At 34.9% G+C, this 27,266-nt stretch overlaps 2 protein-coding genes across 4 annotated transcripts in view; one reads left to right on the top strand and one right to left on the bottom strand.

The window, feature by feature from the left end:
• Pde3b (phosphodiesterase 3B) overlaps positions 1-27,266 on the top strand; it is a 184,534-nt gene that overhangs the window by 121,552 nt on the left and 35,716 nt on the right. The window contains exons 3-7 of the mRNA XM_047516255.1: positions 1,000-1,248; positions 3,331-3,470; positions 10,084-10,190; positions 14,425-14,626; positions 15,184-15,257. Coding sequence (XP_047372211.1) covers positions 1,000-1,248; positions 3,331-3,470; positions 10,084-10,190; positions 14,425-14,626; positions 15,184-15,257 — 772 coding nt within the window. The remainder of the gene's footprint in view (positions 1-999; positions 1,249-3,330; positions 3,471-10,083; positions 10,191-14,424; positions 14,627-15,183; positions 15,258-27,266) is intronic.
• LOC124958302 (vitamin D 25-hydroxylase) overlaps positions 11,639-27,266 on the bottom strand; it is a 78,908-nt gene continuing 63,280 nt past the window's right edge. The window contains exons 6-7 of one of the 3 annotated variants that reach the window (XM_047516259.1): positions 22,976-23,047; positions 11,639-12,628 (exon numbers count right to left, since the gene is read on the bottom strand). In XM_047516259.1, coding sequence (XP_047372215.1) covers positions 22,999-23,047 — 49 coding nt within the window. In that variant the 3' untranslated portion in view covers positions 11,639-12,628; positions 22,976-22,998. Of the gene's footprint in view, positions 12,629-16,044; positions 16,515-22,655; positions 23,048-27,266 lie in introns of those variants that run through there. The other 2 variants (XM_047516258.1, XM_047516257.1) reach the window with 2 other exon arrangements.

The following is a 27,266-nucleotide window of genomic DNA, read 5'->3' as shown; positions in this document are numbered from 1 at the left end:
TTTGGAGTTAATTACTAGCTCAGGTATTTTGTCCAGTTTTCTTTTACTTAACAATAGGAGTTCTTTATTCTTGATATGAGTATGTATGTATGCATATATATATATATATATATATATATATAATGGGTCTGTGGCTTGTTGTGGTTTATTTTGATAAAAATATTCAATATTTTGATATAGTGCTAATTTATCAGGCATTTCCTTTTTGGTTTGTGAATATTTTGTTGTTCCTTCTCCCTCTCCTCCTCCCTCCCCTCATCCTCCTCCTTCACCTCCCTTCATCTTCCTCCTTTACCTTCCCTTTCCCTGCTTCCCTCTCCTCTTCCTCCTTCCTCCCTTCTCTTTTGAACTTTCACATCATTTTTTGGTAATTTTATGTCATATAGTATAGAATATTAATAATAATAATAATATTGCTATTTATTGCTGCACTTCAATTACATGAGTAAATGCCTTATGTGCTTGACATGTATTATCATATTTAATTTTCACATCAGTCCTTAAGAGTAAATGCTTTTACCTCCATTTGCATTGAAGCTTTGCAATAAAGCTGTTACTATGCTAAATGGCCTCTCAAATGAATAAGGTAAATGAAAGAAATAGTATATATGGTCAAAATAAATTTTGGCATACAAGAAAGAAAATTGTCCATAAATTAATGAAATATATAAATTATAAATTTAAAATAAATATAGATTTAGTTCTATACTAATTATAAAGTAAATTAGTAGTAATGCATTCCAATGAGGTAAACTCATGAAAAATAAAAATTAAAACTTGTGCTATCTGCAGTATTTTAGCATATATTAAATTTAAATTAGAATCATACCATTTATTATAAATCATTTATGTCATATACAAATGAATGAAAGTGTATATTTAATAGGATTAAATTCCTTATGCATTATGAGATAGACCTTTATTTAGAGTAGAGTTAGTTTTTCTTAAATGTTAAGTTTTCTGTGTAGCAAGTACATAATTTTACTCTTTCTTTTCTAGAATTCTGGAGGCGGAAATGGAGTTGATCTTTCAGTGCTAAATGAGGCTCGAAATATGGTGTCAGATCTTCTGAATGACCCAAGCCTTCCCCCACAAGTCATTTCTTCCCTACGAAGTATCAGTAGCTTGATGGGTGCATTCTCTGGGTCCTGTAGACCAAAGATTAATCCTCTCACACCATTTCCTGGATTTTACCCCTGCTCTGAAATAGAGGATCCAGCTGAGAAAGGAGATCGAAAACTTCACAAGGTTAAATACAGTTTTAACCCTATTGATCACATTTAATGATATTTTCAGATTAAATCTGCTTCTTTTAAAGTTATATAACATAAAATTTCCTTTTGAAGGATCAACTTCTTTTACCTTTTATTGACCTGCTTGGAATTTATATGAGTAAACTCAAATAATTCTAGATGAATATTTAGTCCTTATTTTAAATAATATTGCTATAATTAGGAGTTAGAACTTGTATGGTAACAACTATATGTTATTATTGCTATTGTTGTTAAGAAGTGAGACTAACAAGCAAATTTAGTTCTAGGCATGTATGACAAACTAGTATTAATCTGTTATAGTCTTTAGAATCCAGAAATTGTTCTTATTGAACCCCGAACCATAAAAGATCATCCCTGTATTCATTTTATAAATTACATAGTGTTATTTTAAAATGATTTTCATGAACCCTGTTTCTCCCATACCCCTTTAACCCACTGGAGAATGCTATACCCCAAGAGGCATTGATTTTTCAAACATTAAATATGGAATTAATTTCTCTTTATCAATATTACAAAGTAGGATTTCCTTTAGGAAATACTATTGTTCTAAATAGGTATATGTCATGCTTGTTCACAGTGCTTTACTTGTTTTATTTGATTATTGTTGGTATCTTCACCAATATCTAAAACCATAAAGCCTTAAAATAGAAACATTTAGGGAATATTTTAGTTCAGCTAATTTACCGTACAGATAAGAAAACTAAGAGAAGATGAAATTAAAATTAGTTAATTTTGTCAATTCTGATAGTGGATTGGAACTTAGAATAAGGTAAACACAGTTTTTGGAGTGATTTTGATCATATAATTTCCAGATCTCAGCATTATGGTTTAGAAATGTAGAAAAGTTTCATGAACAGAATTAGAGCAAAAAGATTTGAAAATTATCAATCACTATCTGATTCATGGGTAGTTATGTGATTCTTTTATTTGTTTATTTAAGTACCAGAGATTTAACCAAGGGGTGGTTAACCACTGAGACAGGATCTTGCTGAGTTGCTTAGGGCCTTGCAAAGGCTGGCTTTGCACTTTTGATCCTCCCACCTCAGTCACCAAGCTACTAGGATTGCAGGCATGCATCACTGCTCCTGGCTGATTCTTTTATCTTTAAAGTTTATATAGTTGTACCTTCATTAGTCAGAACCCACTTAACAGTGGAAGTTAATTACGTGTTTTTTTTTTTTTTTTTTGCATTCTACCTTATAAGAAGAAGGTTAAGCACAACATCTAAAAGGGATAGCAGTCAATCAATAAAATAATTCATTAATATATTCTTGAGTTAACCTTTACCTTATATGTTGCTCTTCCTTTGCATTTTCTATTGAAATTTGTTGTTCCTGATAGTAGTTTTAAAAAATAGTAATTCTTTAAACCTTACTCATAAAAATCATATTATAGGACTGGGATTGTAGCTCAGTGGCAGAGCACTTGCCTAGCATTGTGCGGCACTGAGTTCAATCCTTACCACCACATAAAAATAAATAAATAAAAATAAAGGTATTCTGTGCATCTGTAACTAAAAAAAGAGTGCAAACATTTAAAGTTAAAAAAATCATATAGCAGATTATGTTTGTTACTGTTTTCCATGTAGAAAAGTTTATTGGTATATTTTGGAAATATTTTAAACATAATTAAATAGGATGTGTAAATGCCTTGTTGTACTGAAAATATAAAAATTTTGGGCTTTAGGGTTGAACATCTCTAATTCTAAACTTCCCCTCTGAAACTGATTTTTCAGGGTCAATCTTTTATATCCACTTTAAAATTTCCAGATTTCCAATTTCTGTGTTTTTCTCTTTGAATTGGGAGTGAAATATGCAAATGGAAAAAAATCTAGTTTAAATTGTAAAGAGTTCAGAAATTGATTTTTAGTGGGAAGAAGAAAAATAGACCAACAGTAGAATGTAAAATTTGGATAGATTTTCTAAATGAAATTTTCAGTTTCTCCCGTACATGTTAAAAATATACTTTGTGTTGATATTATCACATGCCATTATTGTTTTTCCAAATTCAGCATGTAAAAGTATAACAAGTTTAACAATTACTAATTATTTAACAGGGCCTAAGTAGTAGGAATAGCTTACCAACTACACAGCTGAGAAGGAGCTCAGGAACTTCAGGATTGCTACCTATTGAGCAGTCTTCAAGGTGGGATCGCAGTAATGGAAAAAGACCTCACCAAGAATTTGGCATTTCAAGGTAAAATTCTCAGAGTCTTTCAAAGAAACTTAAAGCATCTACTTTGTTTCTGCAAATAAATTTGAAATAGTTTTAAAAGTGTAAAAGAATGGTTGAAGCATTTTAGGTATAGGATAGCATAAGTAATAATCATAGGTATAATCAAGAAACTTGAGTCTTACAAAGAAACTGACAAGCCCTCTCTCAAAACTTAGGTAGGCCAGGTACAAAGCATACTGGAGCCTTAAGAATGTGGGTCAGTGGTATGTTTTAGGGAAACTAGAATCGATTTAGGACAGGGTACTGGGACATCTTTTAAATGGGCGGAGGTGGCCATTAGAGGGGCAGTCACCAATCCAGTGTACAGTATGTGATTAAATCAGCAGGGGTACTGACTTATAAAAGGAAGATCATGTTCCCAGGGCTCATCACGGTTTCTAGGTTAACGTAGCAAGACTCTTTGTATACTGTTCCTATTGGTGGCTGGGACCATTAATATGTTCTATAGTCTGTTGAGAATTTACTTATGATAAAACAGTGCTAATCCTACAAAGTAAAGGTTTCAGTGACTATAACTAAATGAGGCTAGGAAAATTGCAGGAGCTAAAATCTTCTGAATGTAAATATCATTTACTCTGATAATAACAGATTCAATACTTTTTTGAAAGCCAGGAAAGATATTGATCTCTTGTGTGGGCTAAAACTTCTCTATAGTCAGTTATCTATGCTAATAAAATTGAAATTTATATAAATGCTATGTTATACTACTATGTGAATTCAGGTCATGTGTTCAATACTTTGAGCTGTATAGTTTCATGTTTGAAACAGCAGATGGCAGGATTGTAGCATAACATTTTTTCTGTTAAAATTTATTTAAGACATATGTGAAGTATAATTAGAGAATTATAATTTTCCAGATTCTTTTGTGGTTATTAATTTGAATCTTTTATAATACAGTCAAGTATGTGAACTCCTTTTTTATAAAAGAAAAATCAAACAAAATGAGTGGTTTGAAATATGAAGAGTATAGTACAGGAAAATGAGCATGGTATAGATTTTGCCTAGAGCCTAAACATGAGAATCTTTTTTTTTTTTTTTTTTTAAATAGAAGCAGGATAATGAAGGAGTGAACTGAAAACACAACAGAATTTTTTTTTTTTTTTTTTTTTTTAGCCATAAGAAGCATTATCTTGAGAACTGTTGGGTAAAAAGAAAGGTAGAAATAAAAATCTCTTGTACAGTTGTAACAGCAATGCATTTGTATCATTTTCTTCCCTTGTTTTTTCATGTTGTTAATGTATTTTCCCCTTTAGCAGTGCAGATCTGGGGTATTGCAGATTTCCCCCTATAGGCTTATAGTGACCCTATAGGTTTCCAAAACCCTTTCTTTAAGAGGAGATCAATATTAGCAGTGCCCAATTCAGACACTATGCAATCCTAGACCAAATATCCCCTATGAGGACAATAACAAAATTGTCATAATAAACAGAATGAGTTCAAATATTATCTTCAGTAAAACAAACAGATTTGCAATAAGGTCTGCAGTTTCTAATGGAGGACAAAGAGGATGCAGAGGGATGTAGAATGTGGCTGTTAATGGGATAAGAAAAGAATATACAGAAGTTCTAGATAATAGAAAAGGTGAGAGTGTAATCAAAAGAAATTGGATGTTAGCATGCAAAAAAGGGAGAAGGAGACTCTGAGGGAACAGTTAAACAAAAGGAAAAGAGAGCAAGAAAAGTAAAGAAATAAAAACTTAAATTTTTTTAATAAGGAGAAAAAAGAAAATCTACAGTATAACAGTCATATAGTAATGAAACCTCCCAGAGTTCAGTAGCCTGATGCATGAGAGGTACCTGACAATGAGCTTCAAGCCTCCAGCAGGCATCTCAGGATGGCTTTTGCCCCACCTAAGTTCAGAGCTATGGCTTCCAGGATTATCCAAGATGGCTGCTCTGGCTTCGAAATGAGTTGGCAAATGGGGAACTGCAGCTCAGGGTGTGGACGTGGTCAGCAGGAGGTCCTGGAGGTGGGATGCGGTTGGTCAGGCAGGGGTCCTGGAGTTCGGGTGTGTTTGGTGTGGTTGCGGGATCCTGGAGGCTGGGTGCAATCGGTCAGTCTGGGGTCCTGGTGATAGGGCGCAGTCAGTTGGTCTGGGGGTCCTGGTGGCAGGGAGCAGTCAATCGATGTGAGGGCGCGAGAAGCAGGAAGTGATCAGTCGGGCTGAAGGATCCTGGAGACAGGGCTCAGTCAGTCCAGCCAGGGGTCCTACGGGGCCTGGCTGTTGTCTCAAAATGGCGGCAGCCATGTGTAATCAAACCTGCAGATACTGTAACAGTGAACTTCCAGGCCACAGCAGGCAGCTGGTGCTCCACTGGTGGTTGGCAATCAATTTGGTGACTGTTGTCGGACGATCGGGAGGTGAATCTCATGTGTTGGGTGATGGATAGGTATAAGGCAGGCGATGGACAGGCGAGAGGCAGGCAGATGGCCAATGCATTTGTAGTTAAAGAAACTTTTGATACATTGAGGTAAGGACATTATTATCCTGCTGCCTGAGATGATCAGTATTAAAAAAAAAAAAAAAAAAAAAACAGAAAACTTGGTCCAGAGAAAACTCATCTTTAACCCTGAGAAGTGTTCATATAAGGTAAATGTAGGTAGAGTCTATATATTCACTTAACTGTCATTAAAACAAAATCATATACCTCATGAAATATTTAGAAATGTGAAGAATAAAGTAACTGGTGGTATTGGACCAAGCTTATGAACATCTACTTTCAAGAAAAGTTAGAGCTTCTTGGTAATACATTTTGAAATGTACTTTGACCATGGGACTATATGAAGCATTTACAATCACTGTTCCTTTTTAAATTCAAGTGTCTAGATCAGTGCTGTGCAATAGAAATTTGTGCAATGATGGAAACATTTTATTTATTTATTTTGTGGTACTGGGGATCGAACTCAGGGCCTTGTGCTTGCAAGGCAAGCACTCTACCAGCTGAGCTATCTCCCCAGCCCGATGGAAACATTTTATGTCTGCACTGTCCAGCATGGTGGTCCATGTGGCTATTGATTATTTGAAATATGCACAGTGTGCATAAGCAACTTAATTTTAAACTTAACTACATCTTAATTTAATTCAAATATAAAGGGCCATATGTGACTGTCATCTAAATATATAGTATGTGGCATCTTTATTAGTGCATATTTCCACCTTTAATACATATTGATACTTTGTTCAGGAACCACAAAGCCTTAGTTCAAATCTAATAATCTGGTGACTCTAGCATCATCTTGATTTTATTAGCATACTCCAGAACCAAGATCTCATTCCTAGGGTTTTTTTCTTTTTCTGTTTTCTTTTGGTTAGGGGTATGTGAATTGAACCCAGGGGTGCTTAACCCCTGGCCCACTTCTTCAGCCCTTTTTTTTTTTTTTTTTTCATTTTGATACAGGGTCTTGCTAAGTTACTGAGGGCCTTGCTAAATTGTGGAGGCTGGCTTTGAACTTGAAATCCTCCTGCCTCAGTCTACCTGTGATGCCTAGGTTAGGGCATGTGCCACTGTCTGGCTCATCTCCTAGGTTTTTGAGTCTTGATGTGAATGCAGCTTCAGATTCTGATCACAGCTGCCCCCACCCTGACTTTGATTCCAGTGCTGAACTCTCATTCCATGAATATATTCCTGAAACCAGATTTTCTCTTCTTTTTAATTGCTTTTTCTTTTGTAACTATTCTGTCCTTCCTGGCATGATGCTGCCCACTTTTAGTAAGTGGTTGCTTACAAAACCAATATTCCTAAAAAACTTCGTGTTGTCTTTGTATCCTGTTACTTTGTGATACAGATAACAGTTGTCAGGTCTATTTCTGAAATAGCTTTTCTTCTCTATCTTCTTCTCCCTTATCACTTTGTCTATACTATTTCATATTTTCTTTACTATTTACTTGGGCTATTAGTTAATTGATCTTTCAGATCCAGTGCCCTTCTTCACCTGATCCAGCTTCTTTCTACTTTCCATTGGAAGTCTTTCTTAAAGAAAACATCAATTATATAGTTTTTCTAGTCATTAAGTTACCAATATCTATAGAATAATGTCCAAAGTCCTAGTCTAGGACTCGAAGTCCTGTTATTAGCTCATGACAAAGCTGCATCCTTACTTGGAGAAATTATAAGTAAACCAATACAAATGAACAAACTTTCAAAGGATGACAGTGCAAAAATGATTTGGAAAGTTTTCTAGGTGAATATAATAGGCATATAACTTGTTTTAGACTCTTAATAATTTTGTCCTTAGTTTAAAAATGCTATTTGAAAATTAAGTATAGTTCAGTGTGGTGGCATATACCTTAATCCCAGCAACTTGGGAGGCTAAGGCAGGAGGATTGCAAGTTCAAAACTAGCTTCAGCAACTTAACAAGGCCCTAAGCAACTTAGCAAGACCCCTCCTCAAAATAAAAAAAAAATTAAAAAGGACTGGCTCCAGTGGTTGAGTGCCCCTCAGTTCAATCCCTGATTCAGGAAAAAAAAAAAAAAAAGAAAGAAAGAAAGAAAAAGAAATTAAGCTGAAGTATATTTCAAGAAAATTGAAGTAAATAAAATATTAGCATAAATTTAATTTTGCTTTACTTCATGCTTGCTTGGAAAAAAAGAGTGAAGTACTATAACCCAGGGGGCTATGCATACATTGATAAAAGAACCTGAGAGAGATAATTGGAAGAAAGAAGAATTAATCCCATTTAAACAACCACTCTATTCTCTTCCTTAAGTATTTTTTCTTGGTCATTTCTTAGAGGGCTTGTGATTTTACTAATTAAGGAGTTCATTTCTTTACAACACCAAATCCTCTTTCTAACATCATCGTCCTCTATTTCACCTGAAATTCTAGTCAAACTTTTAACTGTTTGATATTGTTTGTCTATGTCTGTGCCCCTTTTTAATATAAGAGGAATTTAACTGAAATAGTACTTCTTACACTTATTTCTGTACATCTTTAAGTGGGTTAAGTTATCACCACTTAAGAATAATACCCTGAAGACTGGGGCTGTTGCTCAGTGTTAGAGCATTTGTTTTTCATGCACAAGGCCCAGGGTTCATCCTCAGCACTGCAAAAACCAAACACGAACAAATCACTCTGACATTTTCCTTCCCTTGTTCTTGAAGGAAAAGTAATGTTTCACCTCTGGTTTTCTATAACACTTTTTTTTGGTCTATTTTGTAGTACTTTTCACTTTTTTACTTTTGTTAACAATTACTGTTCCTCTGAGGCCTGTTCAATTACTGTGAAGAGTTTGGGATTGCATGAAAATGGATCTTTGAAGATAAGTGGTTGCTTTAACAAATGTCCTGTGGGGTTCAGCATTCCCATATTGAATTATGATGCTTAATCTTGTGAAGAGTTTGTTCACTTCAGGTGTGACAGCAGAAAATAAAATTATTCTCCATTAAGTTTAGAGTAGGAACCTAAAGAAACTATCATTCATTTATCCCACACAGATCTGTTGAACACCTTATCAGACACTGCTATACCTATCATAAATGTAGAGATGAGAAAGCTGTAACTCCTGAAGGAACTCATAAATTGGCAAGGAAGAGAATATATAAGCAGTAAAATTATGAATATGGGAAAGTGTTATAAGAGAGGCATGAATAAAGGCCTCTGAGGTCATAGAACACTTGATCTTGAGTAAAGAGAATGAGGAACTGCAGGAAAGGTGCAAGGAGTTGGGGAGAAGCTTATTGAGAACTTAGCCTATGCTAAAAAAAAAAAAGTTGGATAAAACTAGAGAGAGAATCCGGGTTGTCCTTGCCCTTCTGGCAGAATGCCTACATCAAGAATCAACCAGTAGATGAAAATAGGCTAGTGAGTATCTAAAGAAAGGAAGGTAACATTTATTGGTGTGTTTTAAATGTGCATGGCATTGTGCCATAAACTTCTGTATATATTGTTACTTCATTTATTTTGTAATAATTTTAATAGACTTCATTTTATTTAGCATAGTAGTGCACTATGATAGTTATTTGCATTAATTTCTTCACAACTCTTTTAAAGCCTATGGTAAATATTTCAGTTTTAGGGAATTACTGAGACAAAGGTAGTGATTATCTCTGTGAGAGGGGATTAGAAAATGATGAAGAGTTTTATTTTAGACATTGATTCTCAGTGAAGTCCTGGACCAGCAATACCAACATCATCTAAGAACTTGTTAGAAAAGGAAATTCTTAACCCTATCCCAGACCTAATGAATCAGAAACCCTGGAGATGGGACCAGCAATCTATTTGTTAAGAAGCTTTTCAGGCGATAATGATAACCTGCTAGGCAAGGAATCATCAAACTATATTTTCTGGACCTTATCCTATTTTGGTAAAGAAAAATTTTTTGAAACATGGCCATACCAATTCATTTATTAGTGTTTGTGGTTGCTTTTGTGCTACTGTGGCAAAGTTGAGTATAGACCTTATGGCCTGGAGTCAGAAGTATTTATTATCTTGTCCTTTAACGGAAAAAATATGTTAACTATTGTTTTGAATCTTAGATACAGGTCTAAGATCTAAATGTATAAGACCACCAAGAAAAGAAAAGAAAAAAATTAAATTATTTTATAATTCTTAACCTGTTATCTTTCCTTTTTAGTCACGGATGCTATCTAAATGGTCCTTTTAGTTCAAATCTCCTGACAATTCCAAAACAAAGGTCATCTTCTGTATCACTGACTCATCATGTGGGTCTGAGAAGAGCTGGTAAGAAATTATTGTTTTAAAAAACGTTTTAATTTTTTTTTTTTATAGACAGGGTCTTCCTATGTGGCCCAGTCTGGTCTTGAACTCCTATGCCCAAGGAATCCTCCTGTGTCAGCCTTCCAAGTAGTTGGAACTATAGGTGTTTGCCATAATCTGGCTTCTAGAAATCAGTCTTTATAATTAAAATATGGGAGTTCTCAAAATATATGGTAATATAAATTTTTTTCTTTCCTTATTATATCTAATTTTGAATACCATTTTATGTAAATTAACACGAGTAAGCAATTTAGGTGGCTAATAGTTGACCAATTGCTAATTCATCCAGTAATTACATTTTGAACATCTATGATGAATGAGGCACTGATAGGCACTAGGAAATCAGAGATAAAATACAGAACTGTTTAATCAACTTAAGTAATCCCAGTGTTTTGAGAGGCTGAGGGAGGAGGATTATAAGTTTAAAGCCAGCCTCAGCAACTTACTGAGGTCCTAAGCAACTGAGTGAGACCCTGTCTATAAATAAAATATAAAAAAGGGTGAGGGGTGTTGCTCAGTGGTAAGAGCTCCAGGGTTCAATCACTGTTACCAAAAACAAAACAAAACAAAACAAAACTCCTCCACAAATGTTTATGTATGACTGCATACTGAAGCACAGACAGGAAAAAAAAAATACATTAATAACAAAATCAAGTATAAGAGACATTTGGGACACAGTCACAAGTGTCATATATCTGTGAGTGAAGTTGCGAAAGGAAAGGTGAGAGATAATAGCCCAGAATAATTTTTCAAAACTAATTAAACAACCAACAGATTCATAAAGCTCAGTGAAACCAAAGAAGTATCAATAATGAGAAAATTTTACCTAGGTATATTAATCAAATTCCTGAATTATAAATATGGATATATTAATTAATTTGATTGTGATAACCATTTCACCATATGTAGCATATAATTCTCATATAGCATAATCCTTAGCAAAATTTGGACGGACTTCTTTGTAGAAACTGAAAATCTGATCCTAAAATACAAGGTTTTAATGAAAATGAAAAAAAAAATTAGAGGACTCACACTTAAAAATTTCAAAACTTACTACAAACCTGTAATAATCAAGAAAATATGATATGGCCCAAGTATATTCAATTCAGTAGATCCTATAGGAGGGAAATTAAAACCACAAAACTCATAGAAGAAAACAGGAGAAAATACCTGTGACTTTGGATTTTGAATAAAGTGTTTATAAAAATGACCACAAAACACAGTCCATTAGTAAAAATATTGATAAATTAGAGTTCATCAAAATTGAAAGCATTGTAAAAATTGTAAAAGGAACACTTTTTTTCTGATAAATATTATCTATCAGAAATGTATTGTAAACTTAATACTTAAAGATGAAATATCAAACACTTTCCTTCTGACTTTGTAACACAATAAAGTTACCCAATATAAATACTTGTATCCAACATTATCTTGGAGATTCTAGACAATGAATAAAATAAGACCCAGAAATAAAAGAAAGAAATATTGTAAGGGAAGATGTGAATCCTTTTCTTTATTTTTGGGTGATCTTTTTTTGTTTGTAGAACATCTAGACAAATCTAAAAATAAAGTAATATAAGTAATAAATTTTGCAGACTTGCTGGATATATAAAAATGTTTCATTTTCTAGTATTAGAAAATGAAGTTTAAAAACACCATTACCACTGCATCAGAAGTCACCAGTTATCTAGAGACAAATCTAATGAAAAATGCAAAGTACTGCTGTAGTTAATGACCTTAAAGTAAGGCAAAATTTCCTTAACCAGACTCAAAAATACCATATAGGATTAGATGGATAAATTTGATTATAAAAATTAATGAATTCTCTTTACTAAAAAGTTCATATAAAAAGAACTGAAAAAATATAACATTGGAGAAAACTAGAGTTAAACTATAAGTCAGTGATGCAATTTTTTGTTGCATATAAGATTACCAAAATTGTAGCAAATTTTGTACATCAGGAGTCCTCACACAGCTTAGTTGAGTTCTCACACAATTTAGTTGAGTCCTCTGCATAGTATGTTGTAAGGCTAATGTTAATGGTGGATCCAACCCAGTTGTCTCAGCTGAAATGAATCAACTTCCAGGCTCAGGTAGTGGTCAGAATTAATTTCCTTTAGTTGTGGGTTCTCAATAGCTTTACCTTCTTATTGCTTTTTGCTGGAGGCCATCTTCATTCCTAGAACCTGCCCACAGTTCCTTATCACAGGGTCTTCCTCACTGTGACGCCTTACTTCATGGAACCAAGCGAGTCAAGAGAGTAATGCAAGTAAGATTACTCACTTTAGAGATTAATCTCTATAAAGTGAATCTATTGGCAAGATGGAGTCTGTAACCTACCATAATCATGACAGTGATATCCCATCATCCTTCAGTTCATAAGAGGAAGTCATAGGTCTTTCCTGTATTCAAAATCAGGGGCAGGAATCAATAAATCTACCTTAGAGGCTGTCACAACAACCCATTAGAAAAATGAGCAGAAGAGTTGAACACACACTTCAGAAAAGACTATACAATGATGTGTACACATGAAAAGTACTTAACCTTATTAGTGATAAGAAAATTAAAAAGTGAGAGCACAATCCCCTTCTACTTATCAGATTAGCAAAGGATAAAGATATATATGTGTGTGTATTACTCATGTAGATGTCAATATATATATGGAGAGAGATACACAAAAGAGTGAATGTGTTTCTTTTAAGAATTGGCTCACAATTTTGAGAGCTGACAGGTTTGAAATTCTCAGGGAAGACTAGAAGACTGAAAATTTCAATAGGTGCTAATGATGTACTCTTGAGTCTTCAGACTGTCAGGAGGCAAAGTTCTTCCTCTTTGGGAGATCTTAGTCAGGCCTTGAACCAGTTCAATGAGGCCTACTCACATTATGGCAATTAATCTGCTTTAATCAAGTCTGCTGATTTAAATGTTAATCACATCAAAAAATATCTTCAAAGCAACATGTAGAATACTGTGTTTAACCAAATAAACAGGCACCATACCTAACCAAGTTCATACCATCACACACATCTATGAAATGTTTACCTCTAACCCTTAAAATATTGTAGGTCTTTATTGTTATTTGCTTTCCTCTCTGAATCACATTTTACTTGGATCTTTATTTCCAACTGAAGTTTTAAATCTGCCTATCTTTATTCTAGGTACATTGCCTTAGTTCAAGGCACTTATCAAAGATCTGAAAAAATCCACAGGAATGAACTATTTTGTCCTGGAGTCCTCTGTTTTCTCCCCTCATTTTGGCACTTAGCACTGATTTATAATTCTCCACTGTGTAGATTCATTGAGATGCAGGGTTGATTTCTTTTTTTCTGTTGTGAAACCCAGCTCGTTTTTAGCATATATTAGGCTCTCAAATATTTATTCTGTTTTTACTTTTTGGTGCTGGGTATTGAACCCAGGGGTTATTTCCCGCTGAGTTACAGCCCTAGACCTTTTTTTATCTTTTATTTTGAGACAGAGTCTCTCTAAATTGCTGAGGTTGGCCTCGAATTTGCAATCATTTTGCCTCAGCCCCACAAGTTGCTGGGATTTCAGGTGTGTGCCACCCACCTGGCAAATATTTGTTGAATGAGTGAATGAGTAAGAAATATTTGTATATATATTTTAAAGGGATCTGCCATTGTGTTAGTATATAATTTTATCATATCCTTAGTTTGCTTAAATGCTAAGAACTGTAGTTCTTTAATTAAACTGGATATTATTGAATTGGAAAAATCAGTACAAATTATATATAATATATAATAATATAATAATAATATAATAATATATATAGTATATAATATATATATAATAGTAGAAATAATATATATATAATAGTAGAAATTATTCTTTCAATGGAGAATGAATCTGTTATCTTTTATACATTATGAAAGATAAAGACCATTATGAATTAGGAAGTTTTTTGCCATACAATGTGTGTTTTAGTCATATTCTCAATATTTAGCCGCTGTGTACTATTCTCCCAGAGACTGTTTACTCAATAGTCACTGATAATGACAAATATGGCAACTGTAGCTTAAATTTCTAAAATGTCTCTGAGCCCAATGTAGAAATTTATTTTACCTTTAAGTTGCAAATACTTTCTTTAAAAATGGAAAATGCTCTTATACGAACACAAATATGTACAATGAATCCATACACATACATTTATACTTATCTGTCTCCTCTCTTTAAATTTAAGGTGCTTTACCCAGCTTGAATTCTCCCAGCCATGGACAAGGGTCTGCTGGTTATTTAGCTAATCGGTCACCCATAGAATTTCCTGATACTGCTGATTTTCTTACTAAGCCAAATGCTATTTTACATAGATCTCTGGGCAATGTACCCAATACACCAGATTTTTATCAGCACCTTCGAAATTCTGATAGCAATCTGTGTAACAGGTAAGTTTCCTAATTGTTTATTATTTGATTCAAAATGTAGGTTGTTTTAATAAAGTATTATCAGTTTTTTAAATTCTGTATCATAACTGGATATTGGTTAAGACTGTGACCTCTATTTATCTAGTAGTTTTATTCTAAATGAACTTTTTCTCACTTCAGTGCTTTTATTAATTTTCTAATTAAATGATATGAAGTATGATATTCTACCCATCATACCATATTAGTAAACAGAAAATTATTCTTATATATACTGCTTTGGTACTTGTTCATAGTATCCAATTCATATGGTATTAACTCTCATTTCTACTTTGATAGGAATATGGGTTTACCTCAGATTTCAGTGGTGACCTTCCAAAATATATTACTTCCTTCAAGGGCACACAGATGAATAAAACCTTTTAAGTTCATATAGAGAGAAGGATATGAGGATATGAGAATGAGGAATTGCAGTTGAGATCTTGGTTAAAAATTAAGCATATTTTCTAATTATACTTAGGTAAAAAACCTTTTCCACCTTATTTATCATATATGTATATTTATCTGTTTTATTCTATAAGCTGTGGACATCAAATACTAAAATATGTTTCAACATGTGAATCTGATGGTACAGACCACCACAGTGGAAAATCAGGTGAGATTATACAAGCAATATGTATTTGAGTTTAAGAGCAATTTCTTATAATATTTTTTCAAATGGATAACTGAATGAGTTTAACTTCCATTTATCAACCTTTAAGGTTATTTTTTTTTTCCCTTCAGTGCTAGTGATCAAATCTAGGGCCTCACATATGTTAGGTGAAACTCTACCATGGAGCTATATTCCTAGCCCCTATTTATTCATCTTTAAAATGAATATTACAGTGTTTTTACCTACTTCACAGAGGAGTTATTAAGAATAAATTATAAATAATAGATGGGGAGAGTGTTACTGGGTGGCATCAGTACCACCTGAAAGAAGAGTTAGCTTCACTGCTGCAGAAGTATACAGAGTCAAATTGGTAGGAAAATAAGTTTTTATTCAAAGCTAGCTTTGAAGGAAGATAGAATAAATTTAGAGTTTCAAAAATCCCATCTTCAAAATCTCTGAAGGTGAGCTAAGTTTTTAAAAGAGAAGGGGCAGAAGACAATAAGCAGATTTAGTTAGCCTGGGCAACACAGATTTGTGGAAGGGGATGCCTCCATTTTTAGCTTCCTTGGCACCTGTCAGGGTGGGGATTTCAGAATGGTTTTTTATTTTTACATTTTAAAGGTTGTTAAAACAGTCCTTCAATAACTCTTCTAACCCCAATTCCCCTCTGTCCTACCCCTCCCCGCAAAAAAAAAAACAAAAAACAAAAACAGGAGGGAATACTTCCGAGTTCGTTCTAAGACTGGTATTACCCTCACAAACCAGGCAAAGACATCACAAGAATAGAAAACTATAGACCAATATATCTTATGTGCATAGATACAAATTCTTTTTTTTTTCCTTTGAAATAAGAGAAAATTCACTTTATTTATTCAGTTTAATCCAAACTGGGGGGAAGCAGATAGATTACCTCTCATACAGTCCCATAGAAGCAGTTATAATTTATAGAAACAAAAGCCAGATAATATACATGTAGATTTAGTGGACCTGAAGAGGGGGCAAAATGGGGCAAAAAGCAGGAAATATACATCTGCAGATTTAGTAAGCCTGTGCTAGACAGTCCAGGACGAGGAGCAGTCTTCATTCTTAGCTTCTTCAGAGTCTTCCAGGTGAGGTGAGCTGCCCTTCAGGCTTTACTTTCAGTAAATTATTCTCCGTTTTAGAGAGGCACTAACTGCAGTTTTAAATTTCCCCAGTTTACTTTACCTCCTCAGTTCTGAGTGAATTAGGGCTCCATGTCATCTGGTTGGCCATCCATTGCTGGATTGGTAGACAAAAGAAATCTTTTTTTTTTTCCTTTTTAAAATATGTATCTATTTATTTATTTATTTATTTTTAAATTCATTTTTGTAAACAAATGGGTACAACTTGTTTCTCTGTTTGTACATGAAGTAGAGGCATACCATTTGTGTAATCATACATTTACCTAGGGTAATAGTTTTTGATTCATTCTGTTATTTTTTTTTCTCCCCCCGTACCCCTCTTTATCCCTCTGTAGAGTCCCTCCTTCCTCTATTCCTGCTCCCTTTCCACCCCTTATATGTGTCATCATCTGCTTATCAGTGAGATCATTCATCCTTTGGTTTTTTTGAGATTGGCTTATCTCACTTAGCATGATATTGTCCAACTTCATCCATTTGCCTGCAAATGCCATAATTTTATTATTCTTTATAGCTGAGTAATATTCCATTGTATATATATATTCCACAGTTTCTTTATCCATTCATCAACTGAAGGACATCTAGGTTGGTTCCACAATCTGGCTATTGTGAACTGAGCAGCTGCGAATATTGATGTGGCTGTATCTCTGTAATATGCTGATTTTAAGTCCTTTGGGTATAGGCCGAGGAGTGGGAGAGCTGGGTCAAATGGTGGTTCCACTCCAAGTTTTCTAAGGAGTCTCCACACTGCTTTCCAGAGTGGCTGCACTAATTTGCAGCCCCACCAGCAATGTATGAGTGTACCTTTCTCCCCACATCTTCACCAACACCTGTTGTTGCTTGTATTCTTGATAATCGCCATTCTAATTGGGGTGAGATGGAATCTTAGGGTGGTTTTGATTTGCATTTCTCTTATTACTAGAGATGTTGAACATTTTTCCATATGTTTGTTGATTGCTTGTAGATCTTCTTCTGTGAAGTGTCTATTCATTTCCTTAGCCCATTTGTCGATTGGATTACTTGCATTCTTGGTGTAGAGTTTTTTGAGTTCTTTATAGATTCTGGAGATTAGAGCTCTATCTGAAGTATGATTGGCAAAGATTTTTCTCCCACTCTGTAGGCTATATCTTCGCATTGCTGATAGTTTCCTTTGCTGAGAGAAAGCTTTTTAGTTTGAATCTATCCCAGTCGTTGATTCTTGCTTTTATTTCTTGTGCTATGGGAGTCCTGTTGAGGAAGTCTGGTCCTAAGCCGACATGTTGAAGCTCTGGACCTACTTTTTCTTCTATAAGATGCAAGGTCTCTGGTCTGATTCCAAGGTCCTTAATCCATTTTGAGTTTAGTTTCGTGCATGGTGAAAGATATGGGTTTAGTTTCATTCTGTTGCATATGGATTTCCAATTCTCCCAGCACCATTTTTTGAAGAGGCTATCTTTTCTCCATTGCATATTTTTGGCCCCTTTGTCTAGTATGAGAAAATTGTATTTATTTGGGTTTGTGTCCGTGTCCTCTATTCTGTACCATTGATCTACCTGTCTATTTTGGTACCAATACCATGCCGTTTTTGTTACTATTGCTTTGTAATAGAGTTGAAGATCTGGTATTGTGATACCCCCTGCTTCACTCTTTCTGCCAAGTATTGCTTTAGCTATTCTGGGTTTTTTATTCTTGCAGATGAATTTCATAATTGCTTGCTCTATTTCTGTAAGGTACATCATTGGGATTTTAATTGGAATTGCATTGAATCTGTATAGCATTTTTGGTAGTATGGCCATTTTGACAATATTAATTCTTCCTATCCAAGAACATGGGAGATCTTTCCATCTTCTAAGGTTTTCTTGAATTTCTTTCTTTAGTGTTCTGTAGTTCTTGTTGTAGAGGTCTTTCACCTCTTTTGTTAGACTGATTTCCAAGTATTTTATTTTTTTCGAGGCTATTGTGAATGGGGTAGTTTTTCTAACTTCTCTTTCTGAAGACTCATCACTTATGTATAAAAATGCATTGGATTTATGAGCATTAATCTTATATCCTGCTATTTTACTGAATTCACTTATGAGTTCTAAAAGTTTCTGATGGAATTTCCTGGTTCCTCTAAATATATAATCATGTCATCAGCAAATAGGGATAGTTTGAGTTCTTCTTTTTCTATTCGTATCCCTTTAATTTCCTTGGTCTGTCTAATTGTTCTGGCTAGACTTTTGAGGACAATGTTGAATAGAAGTGGTGAAAGAGGGTATCCCTGCCTTGTTCCAGTTTTTAGGGGGAATGCTTTCAGTTTTTCACCATTTAGAATGATATTGGCCATGGGCTTAGCGTAGATGGCCTTTATAATGTTAAGGAATGTTCCCACTATCCCTATTTTTTCTAGTGTTTTGAGCATGAAGGGATGCTGTATTTTATCAAATGCTTTTTCTGCATCTATTGCAATAATCATGTGATTCTTAACTTTAAGTCTATTGATATGGTGAATTACATTTCTTGATTTCCGGATGTTGAACCAACCTTGCATCCCTGGGATAAAACCCGCTTGATCGTGGTGCACTATTTAAAAAAAATTTTTTTTTTTCACATAAGGGAGTTTATTAAGCAAACAGAGTGTCTCCCTGCAGGGTAAGAGAGAAAATGAGAGGGACAAAAAGGGAAAGAGAAAGGGCACGCGCTTGAAAGAGTGGAAAGCGAGGAGGAGAAAGAAAGCAAGTGAGTAGGAGAGAAAAAGCAAGAGAAAAGATGGTGGGGTAGCTACCCTTAAGCAGTTGAATTCTGCTGGGCTAACAGGGACCCAGTAACGGAGAAGGATACTTGCAAACTGACTGATGAACCAATAGCTAGCTAGGATGTTCACAGACTGACAGTAGTTGGGAGGCAGGGAAATGTCTGCAATGGAAAGGGTGGGGAGAGCAGCTTTGTACATTACATTCCCATTTCTGTTTTTGTAAGAAAATCTTTTGTTCTCAAGTTCTTTCTGAAGCCTTCTCTCTCCTTCCTGCCTAAGTGACTGGGGCTGGTTTTGCAGGTGAGATGTAAAAAGTCCATTCTCCCAGGCGCAGTCTTCAACTTCCAGACTTCCAGAGGCAGATGGTTTTCATGAACTTCATTTCCTTAATATATTTTTATATGCGATTTGCTAAGATTTTGTTGAGAATTTTTGCATCAATGTTCATTAAGGATATTGGTCTGAGATTTTCTTTCCTCGATGTGTCTCTGTCTGGTTTAGGTATCAGGGTGATATTGGCTTCATAGAATGAGTTTGGGAGGGTTCCCTCCTCTTCTATTTCATGAAATACTTTGAGAAGTATTGGAATGAGCTCTTTTTTAAAGGTTTTGTAGAACTCAGCTGAGAACCCATCTGGTCCGGGACTTTTCTTTGTTGGTAAGCTTTTGATGACTTCTTGTATTTCATTACTTGAAATTGATCTATTTAAATTGTGTATGTCCTCCTCGTTCAGTGTAGGTAATTCATATGTCTCTAGAAACCTGTTGATGTCTTTGAGATTTTCTATTTTGTTGGAGTATAGATTTTCAAAATAGCTTCTAATTATGTTTTGTATTTCACTCATGTCTGTTGTGATATTTCCTTGTTCATTCCAAATTTTAGTAATTTGGGTTTTCTCTCTTCTTCTCTTTGTTAGTGTGGCTAAGGGTTTATCAATTTTGTTTATTTTTTTCAAAGAACCAACTATTTATTTTGTCAGTTTTTTCTATTGTTTCTTTTGTTTCGATTTTGTTGATTTCAGCTCTGATTTTAACTATTTCCTGTCTTCTACTACTTTTGGTGTTGCTCGGTTCTTCTTTTTCTAGGGCTTTGAGCCGTAGTGTTAGGTCGTTCATTTGTTGATTTTTTTCTTCTTTTATTGAATACGCTCCATGAAATAAATTTTCCTCTAAGAACTGCTTTCATAGTATCCCAGAGATTTTGATAAGTTGTTTCTTTGTTCTCATTTACCTCTAAGAATTTTTTAATTTCCTTCTTGATATCTTCTGTTATCCATTCATTATACAATAGCGTATTATTTAATCTCCAGGTGTTGGAGTAGTTTCTGTTTTTTACTCTGTCATTTATTTCTCATTTCAATCCATTATGATCTGATAGAATACAAGGTATTATCTCTATCTTCTTGTATTTGCTAACAGTAGCTTTGTGGCATAATATATGGTCTGTTTTAGAGAAAGATCCATGTGCTGATGAGAAGAAAGTGTATTCGTTCTTTGTTGGATGGTATATTCTATAAATGTCCGTTAAGTCTAAATTATTGTTTGTGTTATTGAGATCTATGGTTTCTTTGTTCAATTTTTGTTTGGAGGATCTGTCCAGTGGTGAGAGAGGTGTGTTAAAATCACCTAGTATTATTGTGTTGTGGTCTATTTGATTTCTGGCTTTGAGAAGGATTTGTTGGAAATATATGGATGAGCCACTGTTTGGGGCATTGATATTTATGATTGTTATGTCTTGCTGATTTATGCTTCCCTTAAGCAGTATGAAATGTCCTTCTTTATCCCTTCTGACTAACTTTGGCTTGAATTCCACATTATCTGATATGAGGATGGATACTCTGGCTTTTTTGCTGTGTCCATGTGCATTGTATGTTTTTCCCCATCCTTTCACCTTTAGTCTGTGGGAATCTCTTTCTATGAGATGAGTCTCTTGCAGGCAGCAAATTGTTGGATCTTTCTTTTTATTCCAATCTGCCAGTCTATGTCTTTTGATTGATGAGTTCAGGCCATTAACATTTAGGATTATTATTGAGATATGATTTGTATTCCCAGTCATTTGGCTCATTTTTTTTTTTTTTTTTTTGACACAACTTGATTTCTCCTTTATTTGGTTGTTCCTTCAGGGTAGTTCCTCCCTTTGCTGATTTACATCGTTGTTTTTCATCTTTTCCTCATGGAATATTTTGCTGAGAATATTTTGTAATGCCAGCTTTCTTTTTGTAAATTCTTTTAGCTTTTGTTTATCATGGAAGGATTTTATTTTATTGTCAAATCTGAAGGTAAGTTTTGCTGGGTATAAGATTCTTGGTTGGCATCCATTTTCTTTCAGGACTTGAAAAATATTGTTCCAGGCCCTTCTAGCTTTTAGGGTCTGGATTGAAAAATCTGCTGATATTCTTATTGGTTTCCCCCTGAATGAATTTGATTCTTTTCTCTCATGGCCTTTAAAATTCTGTCTTTATTTTGTATGTTCGGTATTTTCATAATAATGTGCCTTGGTGTGTGTCTGTTGTAATTTTGTGTATTTGGAGTCCTATAAGCCTCTTGTACTTGATTTTCCATTTCATTCTTTAGATTTGGGAAATTTTCTGATATTATTTCATTGAATAGATTGTTCATTCCTTTGGTTTATTTCTCTAAGCCTTCCTCAATCCCGATAATTCTTAAATTTGGCCTTTTCATGATATCCCATAGTTCTTGTAGATTCTGTTCATGATTTCTTACCATCTTCTGTTTGGTCAACTTTGTTTTCGAGGTTAAATATTTTGTCTTCAATATCTGAAGTTCTGTCTTTCAGGTGTTCTATCCTATTGGCTATGCTTTCCATGGAGTTTTTAATTTGGTTTATTGTTTCCTTCAAGGATTTCCGTTTTTGTTTTTTTTTCAATATCTCTAACTCTTTATTGAAATGATCTTTTGCTTCCTGTATTTACTCTTTTAACTGTTGATTGGTACGATCATTCAATGCCTGCATTTGCCCTTTCATCTCATCCTTCAATGCCTGCATTTGCTCTTTCATCTCCTCGTTTGCTTCCCTGATGGTTTTGATTATGTACATTCTGAACTCCCTTTCTGACATTTCTTCTGCCATGCTGTCGTTGGATTTTATTGCTATACTATCTAGGTTTGTTTGGGACATTTTCTTCCCTTGTTTTCTCATATTGTTCAGGTATCTACCCCTCTAGTAGTGAAACTCATGGGATATTGCAGATTTCCTCTATTGACTAATATTGTCTCTGTAGATTTCCAATAACTCACCTCTTAGCCTTCAGTAGCCTGAAGTCTTGGAGGAACTTAATAATGCGGTGCTCCCATAGAAAGCTGGCCTTCTATGGGTGGTGGCCTTCAGGTGGGGTATATTCCCTGGTGGCTCTGAGTTGATCCCGAGTCTCTCAATACCTCCTCTTCTTGGCTCCTGGGTCTTTTCAGAGGTCCTCTAGCTTCCTGTAGGTGTCTCAGGAAGGGAGTTGCCCTTCCAATGATGATGGCCACGCCCTCAGTAGTAATTCAAAATGCCTGCACCAGCCTATAAAGAAACCTCTGGCTAACTCAGTGATGGCGACAAACCTCGCCTTGGTGACCGGGTGGGATTGTTCAGTGGTGGTGTCTATATTTGGCGTGGTGGTTGGGCGGGTTGGCTACCCGCTACCCCACTCTGCAAGGCAGGCGGATTGGGTGCCCGCCTGCTACCTCTGTGATGCAAGTGGCCTGCCTCGCCCGTCAGCTCGCTTCGCGAGTACAACCAACCAATGATGGCAGGGACCTAGGTGCAGGGGTCAGGCGGGGTTGCTCAGTTATGAAGTCTGTCCTGGGCCTGCTGGCTGGGCGGGTTATCTGCCAGCCACTTACCTCCACGATGTAGGCGGCTTGGCTCACCCCCAGCTCGCTCCATGACTGCAACCATCCAGTGATGGCACCGACCTAGGACAAAAGAAATCTTAACAAAATAGTAGCAAACTGAATCCCGCCATATAAAAGATCGCTATATGACCAAGTGCTATCGAATGTAAGGATGGCTGGACATCTAGAAATCAATGATTTTAATACACCACAGTAATAGCATAAATGGAAAAACCTGTAGGAATAATCTCAATATGTACAGAAAAAGCATTAAACAAAATTCAATACTTTTTCTGAGATAAATAAAACTGTTAATAACCAGGAAGTTCCCAAACCTGATGAAAGGTGTATTCACAACTAACATTATTCTTAATGAACTAAACTAGAAATAAATCATTGTGAATTGAATCTAACAAAATATTTCCATTCATAATAGTATCAAAAAGAATAAAATAAGGCTGGGGAGATAGCTCAGCTGGTAGAGTGCTTGCCTTGCAAGCACAAGGCCCTGAGTTCAATCCCCAGTACCGCAAAAAAAAAAAAAAAAAGAATAAAATAGAATAAATTTAATAAGAGAAATACTTATTTACTGAAAATTATAACATTGCTGAGAAAAATTAAAGAAAATCTAGATAAGTTTAAAGCTATTTTATAGTAATAGACTGAAAGACTAACTATTATTAACACAACAGCACAACAGTTCTCCTAAATAGATCAGTAATTGAGTGTAATCTATCAATTTCCACCTGAAAGCTAATGAAAGGGAAAAAAAAAAAAAGAAAAAGAAAGGGAAACAGACCTCAATAGATTAGCGATGCTTTATTAAGCAGCGAAGGGGCACATTTTCAAGAAGGAAAATGGCAATGGGCTAAAATAGGGTCTGAGTTTTATAGGGTTTAGCAGGACCAGGTCATGGAAGGAGTTGGTCAAGTAAGCCCAATTTTGGCGGGCTTACTTTGGATGGGCAGGGGGATTTTGGCAGATAAGGGAAATCGTGGCGTGAGATTCCTGAGTTCCCTTTTTCCCTGCGATTGTTGTAGATCTCCATTTCCTTCACCAACAGGCTTTTTTTGGAGATACAAATTGACAAGTTGGCATAAACATTTATGTAGTTAATTCAGATGTCCTACAATAGTCAGAATAAATTTGAAAAAGAGCAAAGTTGGAGGACTTGTATTATGTGCTTTGAAAACTTATTGTAATAAGTCATTAATTAAGACACAGGATTGGCAAGAAGGATGAACTTGTACTTTAGTGGAAAAGAAAATTCTTGCATCTGGTGAATTAATTTTTGTCAAAGAACCCCAAGATAATTCAAAAGGAAAAGATAAGTGTTTTCAACAAATGGTGCCAAGACAGTGGGATAGGCACTTGTGGAAAAAAAAAAACAAAAAACTTGGACCATTATCTCACTGCATGCACAGAAAGTAATTCAGAATAAATCATAGATTTAAGACTAAGGATTAAAACCACATAACTTCTAATCATAGTAGCCATGAGGTTTGTTGAGATTCCAGGGAGTTGTTACATAAATATTCTCTTGATAGAAGAGTGATGAGAATACATTTCAGAAAAGTGTGTGGAATAAGAGAAAATGATATAGATATCTTTGGAAAAGAAATTTCTATATTTATCTCAAATTTTTAAATTAGTATTTGTGAGATATAGTTGCGAGTTAAGATACTAAAAATAATATATACCTCAAATGCCAACAATTTTTACATTAATTGCTATTTCAGAATATCATTATAGTTACTGCCTTAACTTACCAAGAATACTTAAATTATATTGTCCCCCATTTGTGTGGACTGTGTTGCAAGATCATTAATGAATGCCTGACATGGAAAATCATACCAAATTCTAAAAGCACTTTTTTCCATATACATGCATTCCTGTGGTAAGCTTTATCTTATAAATTAGGCAGAGTAAGGGATTAACAATAACTAATGAAAATGAAACAGTTATAACAATTTACTTAATTGTCACCTTCAGCACTCTCCTGCTTTGGGGCTATTATTAAGTAAAATAAGAGTTACTTGAACATAAGTACTATAATACCATTATGATCATTCTGATAACTGAGATGGATACTAAGTGACAGGAAGGTAGCACGTATACAAAGGGATGATTCACGTGCTGTGCAGGATGGTGCCAGATATCATCACTTTTCAGGTGGGCACACAATTTAAAATTATTTATTACTGGAATTTTTCATTTACTACTGTGGAAAGTGAGTTTGTAGATAAGGTGGGTGTTTTAGTTAGGTTTTTTTTTTTGGTTGCTGTGTCCAAAAGACCTGACAAGAAGAATTTTAGAGGAGGAAAAGTTTACTGGTACTCATGGTTTCAGAGGTCACAGGCCATAGATAGCTGGCTCTGTTGCTCTGGGCTTGAGGTAAGGCAGAAAGTGATGGTGAAAGAGTGTGGTAGAAGAAAGCAGCTCTGGAAATGGACAGCAGGAAACAGAAAGAGACACCACTCACCAGGGACAAGAATACAAACTCAAAGGCATGCCCCCAATGACCTACCTCTTCCATCATACCCTATCTGCCTATAGTTACCACTCAGTTAATCCCTTTCAATGTATTTAATGCACTGATTAGGTTAAGGCTCTCATAACCCAATCATTTTGCCGCTAAACTTTCTTGCATTGTCTCACACATGAGCTTTTGGAGGACACCCAATATATTCTACTGTATTCTAAATTTCATTTCTTAAAATAAAAATTTTGAGGGAAAGGGTAGGTACTAGGTGTTAGCACAAAGAGACCAGGCTGGATGCAAACCTCACAGATCATCTCAGCTGTTTATTCAGGAACAAACTTTCATATAGGAACTGGGTGATGCCAGTGGACCCACTTTCTTGGTGGAAAATGAGTCGCTGAACAAAGGAGGGGACTGGACTTATGTAGGTTATATTGAGAGGTGACTTAATTAATGAGCATGTCAGTTCAGGCACTCAGGAATTTGGGGTCTGTTTTACTGACCAAAATGGGAGGGAGTCTGGGGTCAGTGTTTAGTCTCTGAGATTTATCTTACTGGGCCTAATGGAGGGCCTGGAGCCAGTGGTTGGTATCTGGAAAAGGACTTGCTTAGGGAAGGATCAATGCTTTATCTCTTCCCAGGGACTGCCTTTCTAGGTTTGATGGACACCACCTCCCCAGGGTTTGTTTTGTCATTGAGAAGGAATGTATTGGGAAAGGAGTACTGCTCTCAGTGTATGGCTTTCTTTCTCATTTCCTAAGTCTCACTATTTTGGGGGTTTGTCATTTTCCATATCTTTATTGCCAATTTATATCATGTGTATGTATGAATATGTAACAGTGAATCCCACTAATGTATATAATTGTAATGCACCAATAAAATTTTTTTTAAAATGAATGTTTTTCACTTGAAAAAAAATCATAGTTTCTAAACAATAACACTTTCTGGTCATCAGTTAATGACTTTTTAAAATATATATTTAGCATGTTAGGTTCAGATTTGACTAACATTTATTTATTGACCACCTTTTATGTGTAACATCTGATAAGATAGGCATTATTAATTCACATTTTACAGAGAAGACATTAAGTACAAAAATAAGTATTTGAACCTAGTTCTTCTGAAATTCTACTTCAGTGAATGGTTTTATGAACTTATTTTTTACTTAAAAGAATAAAGACAAATAAAAATCTTAAGCCCTACATATTGAAAAACACAAATTATGAGTTTGTAGCTTGATAAAACTATCTCCTAAAGATAATGATCTTCCTGACTTTTGATATTCACATGTGTCAGTTTTTATGTTTTTGAACTCTTCATAAAGAGAATCACAAAATACATACCTTTTTCCTGTCTTCCTTCTCTGAACATTATATTTTTAAGCCATATTATATTTATAGAGTTGTAGGTCATTCTTGTGCTGAAGTGTTCAATTGCATGAATATTCCACAATTTATTTAAGTATTGGTGGCTTTGGGGAGTTTCCTCTTTAGGGCATTATAAATAGAATGAATGGGATCATTTTTTAACTTGTGAATGAATATCATTTGACCACCAGTATGACTTCCCTTTTCAGTGTGACTTATAAGAAAAATATTATTAACTACATGGGCAGAGAAATAACTCACAATTCATGATATTGTAGTTATGAACTTTGGAGTTTTTATATCTAAAACTCAGAGATGTTGAGAATGGTTACATGAAATTAGTAAGAAAGTTCCTATTCATAGAGACTACTTTTGACTTTTATAAAGAGTAACTTCTTTTCTCCTCTTTCATCCATGAGTAGATACATACGGTGTGTCCAATGCTACCAAT

Source organism: Sciurus carolinensis, chromosome 11 (assembly GCF_902686445.1).
Source record: "Sciurus carolinensis chromosome 11, mSciCar1.2, whole genome shotgun sequence".
Taxonomy (NCBI): Eukaryota; Metazoa; Chordata; class Mammalia; order Rodentia; family Sciuridae; genus Sciurus; species Sciurus carolinensis.
The sequence above is the reverse complement of the archived record's forward strand: the minus strand, read 5'-3'. Positions and strand labels throughout refer to the sequence as shown.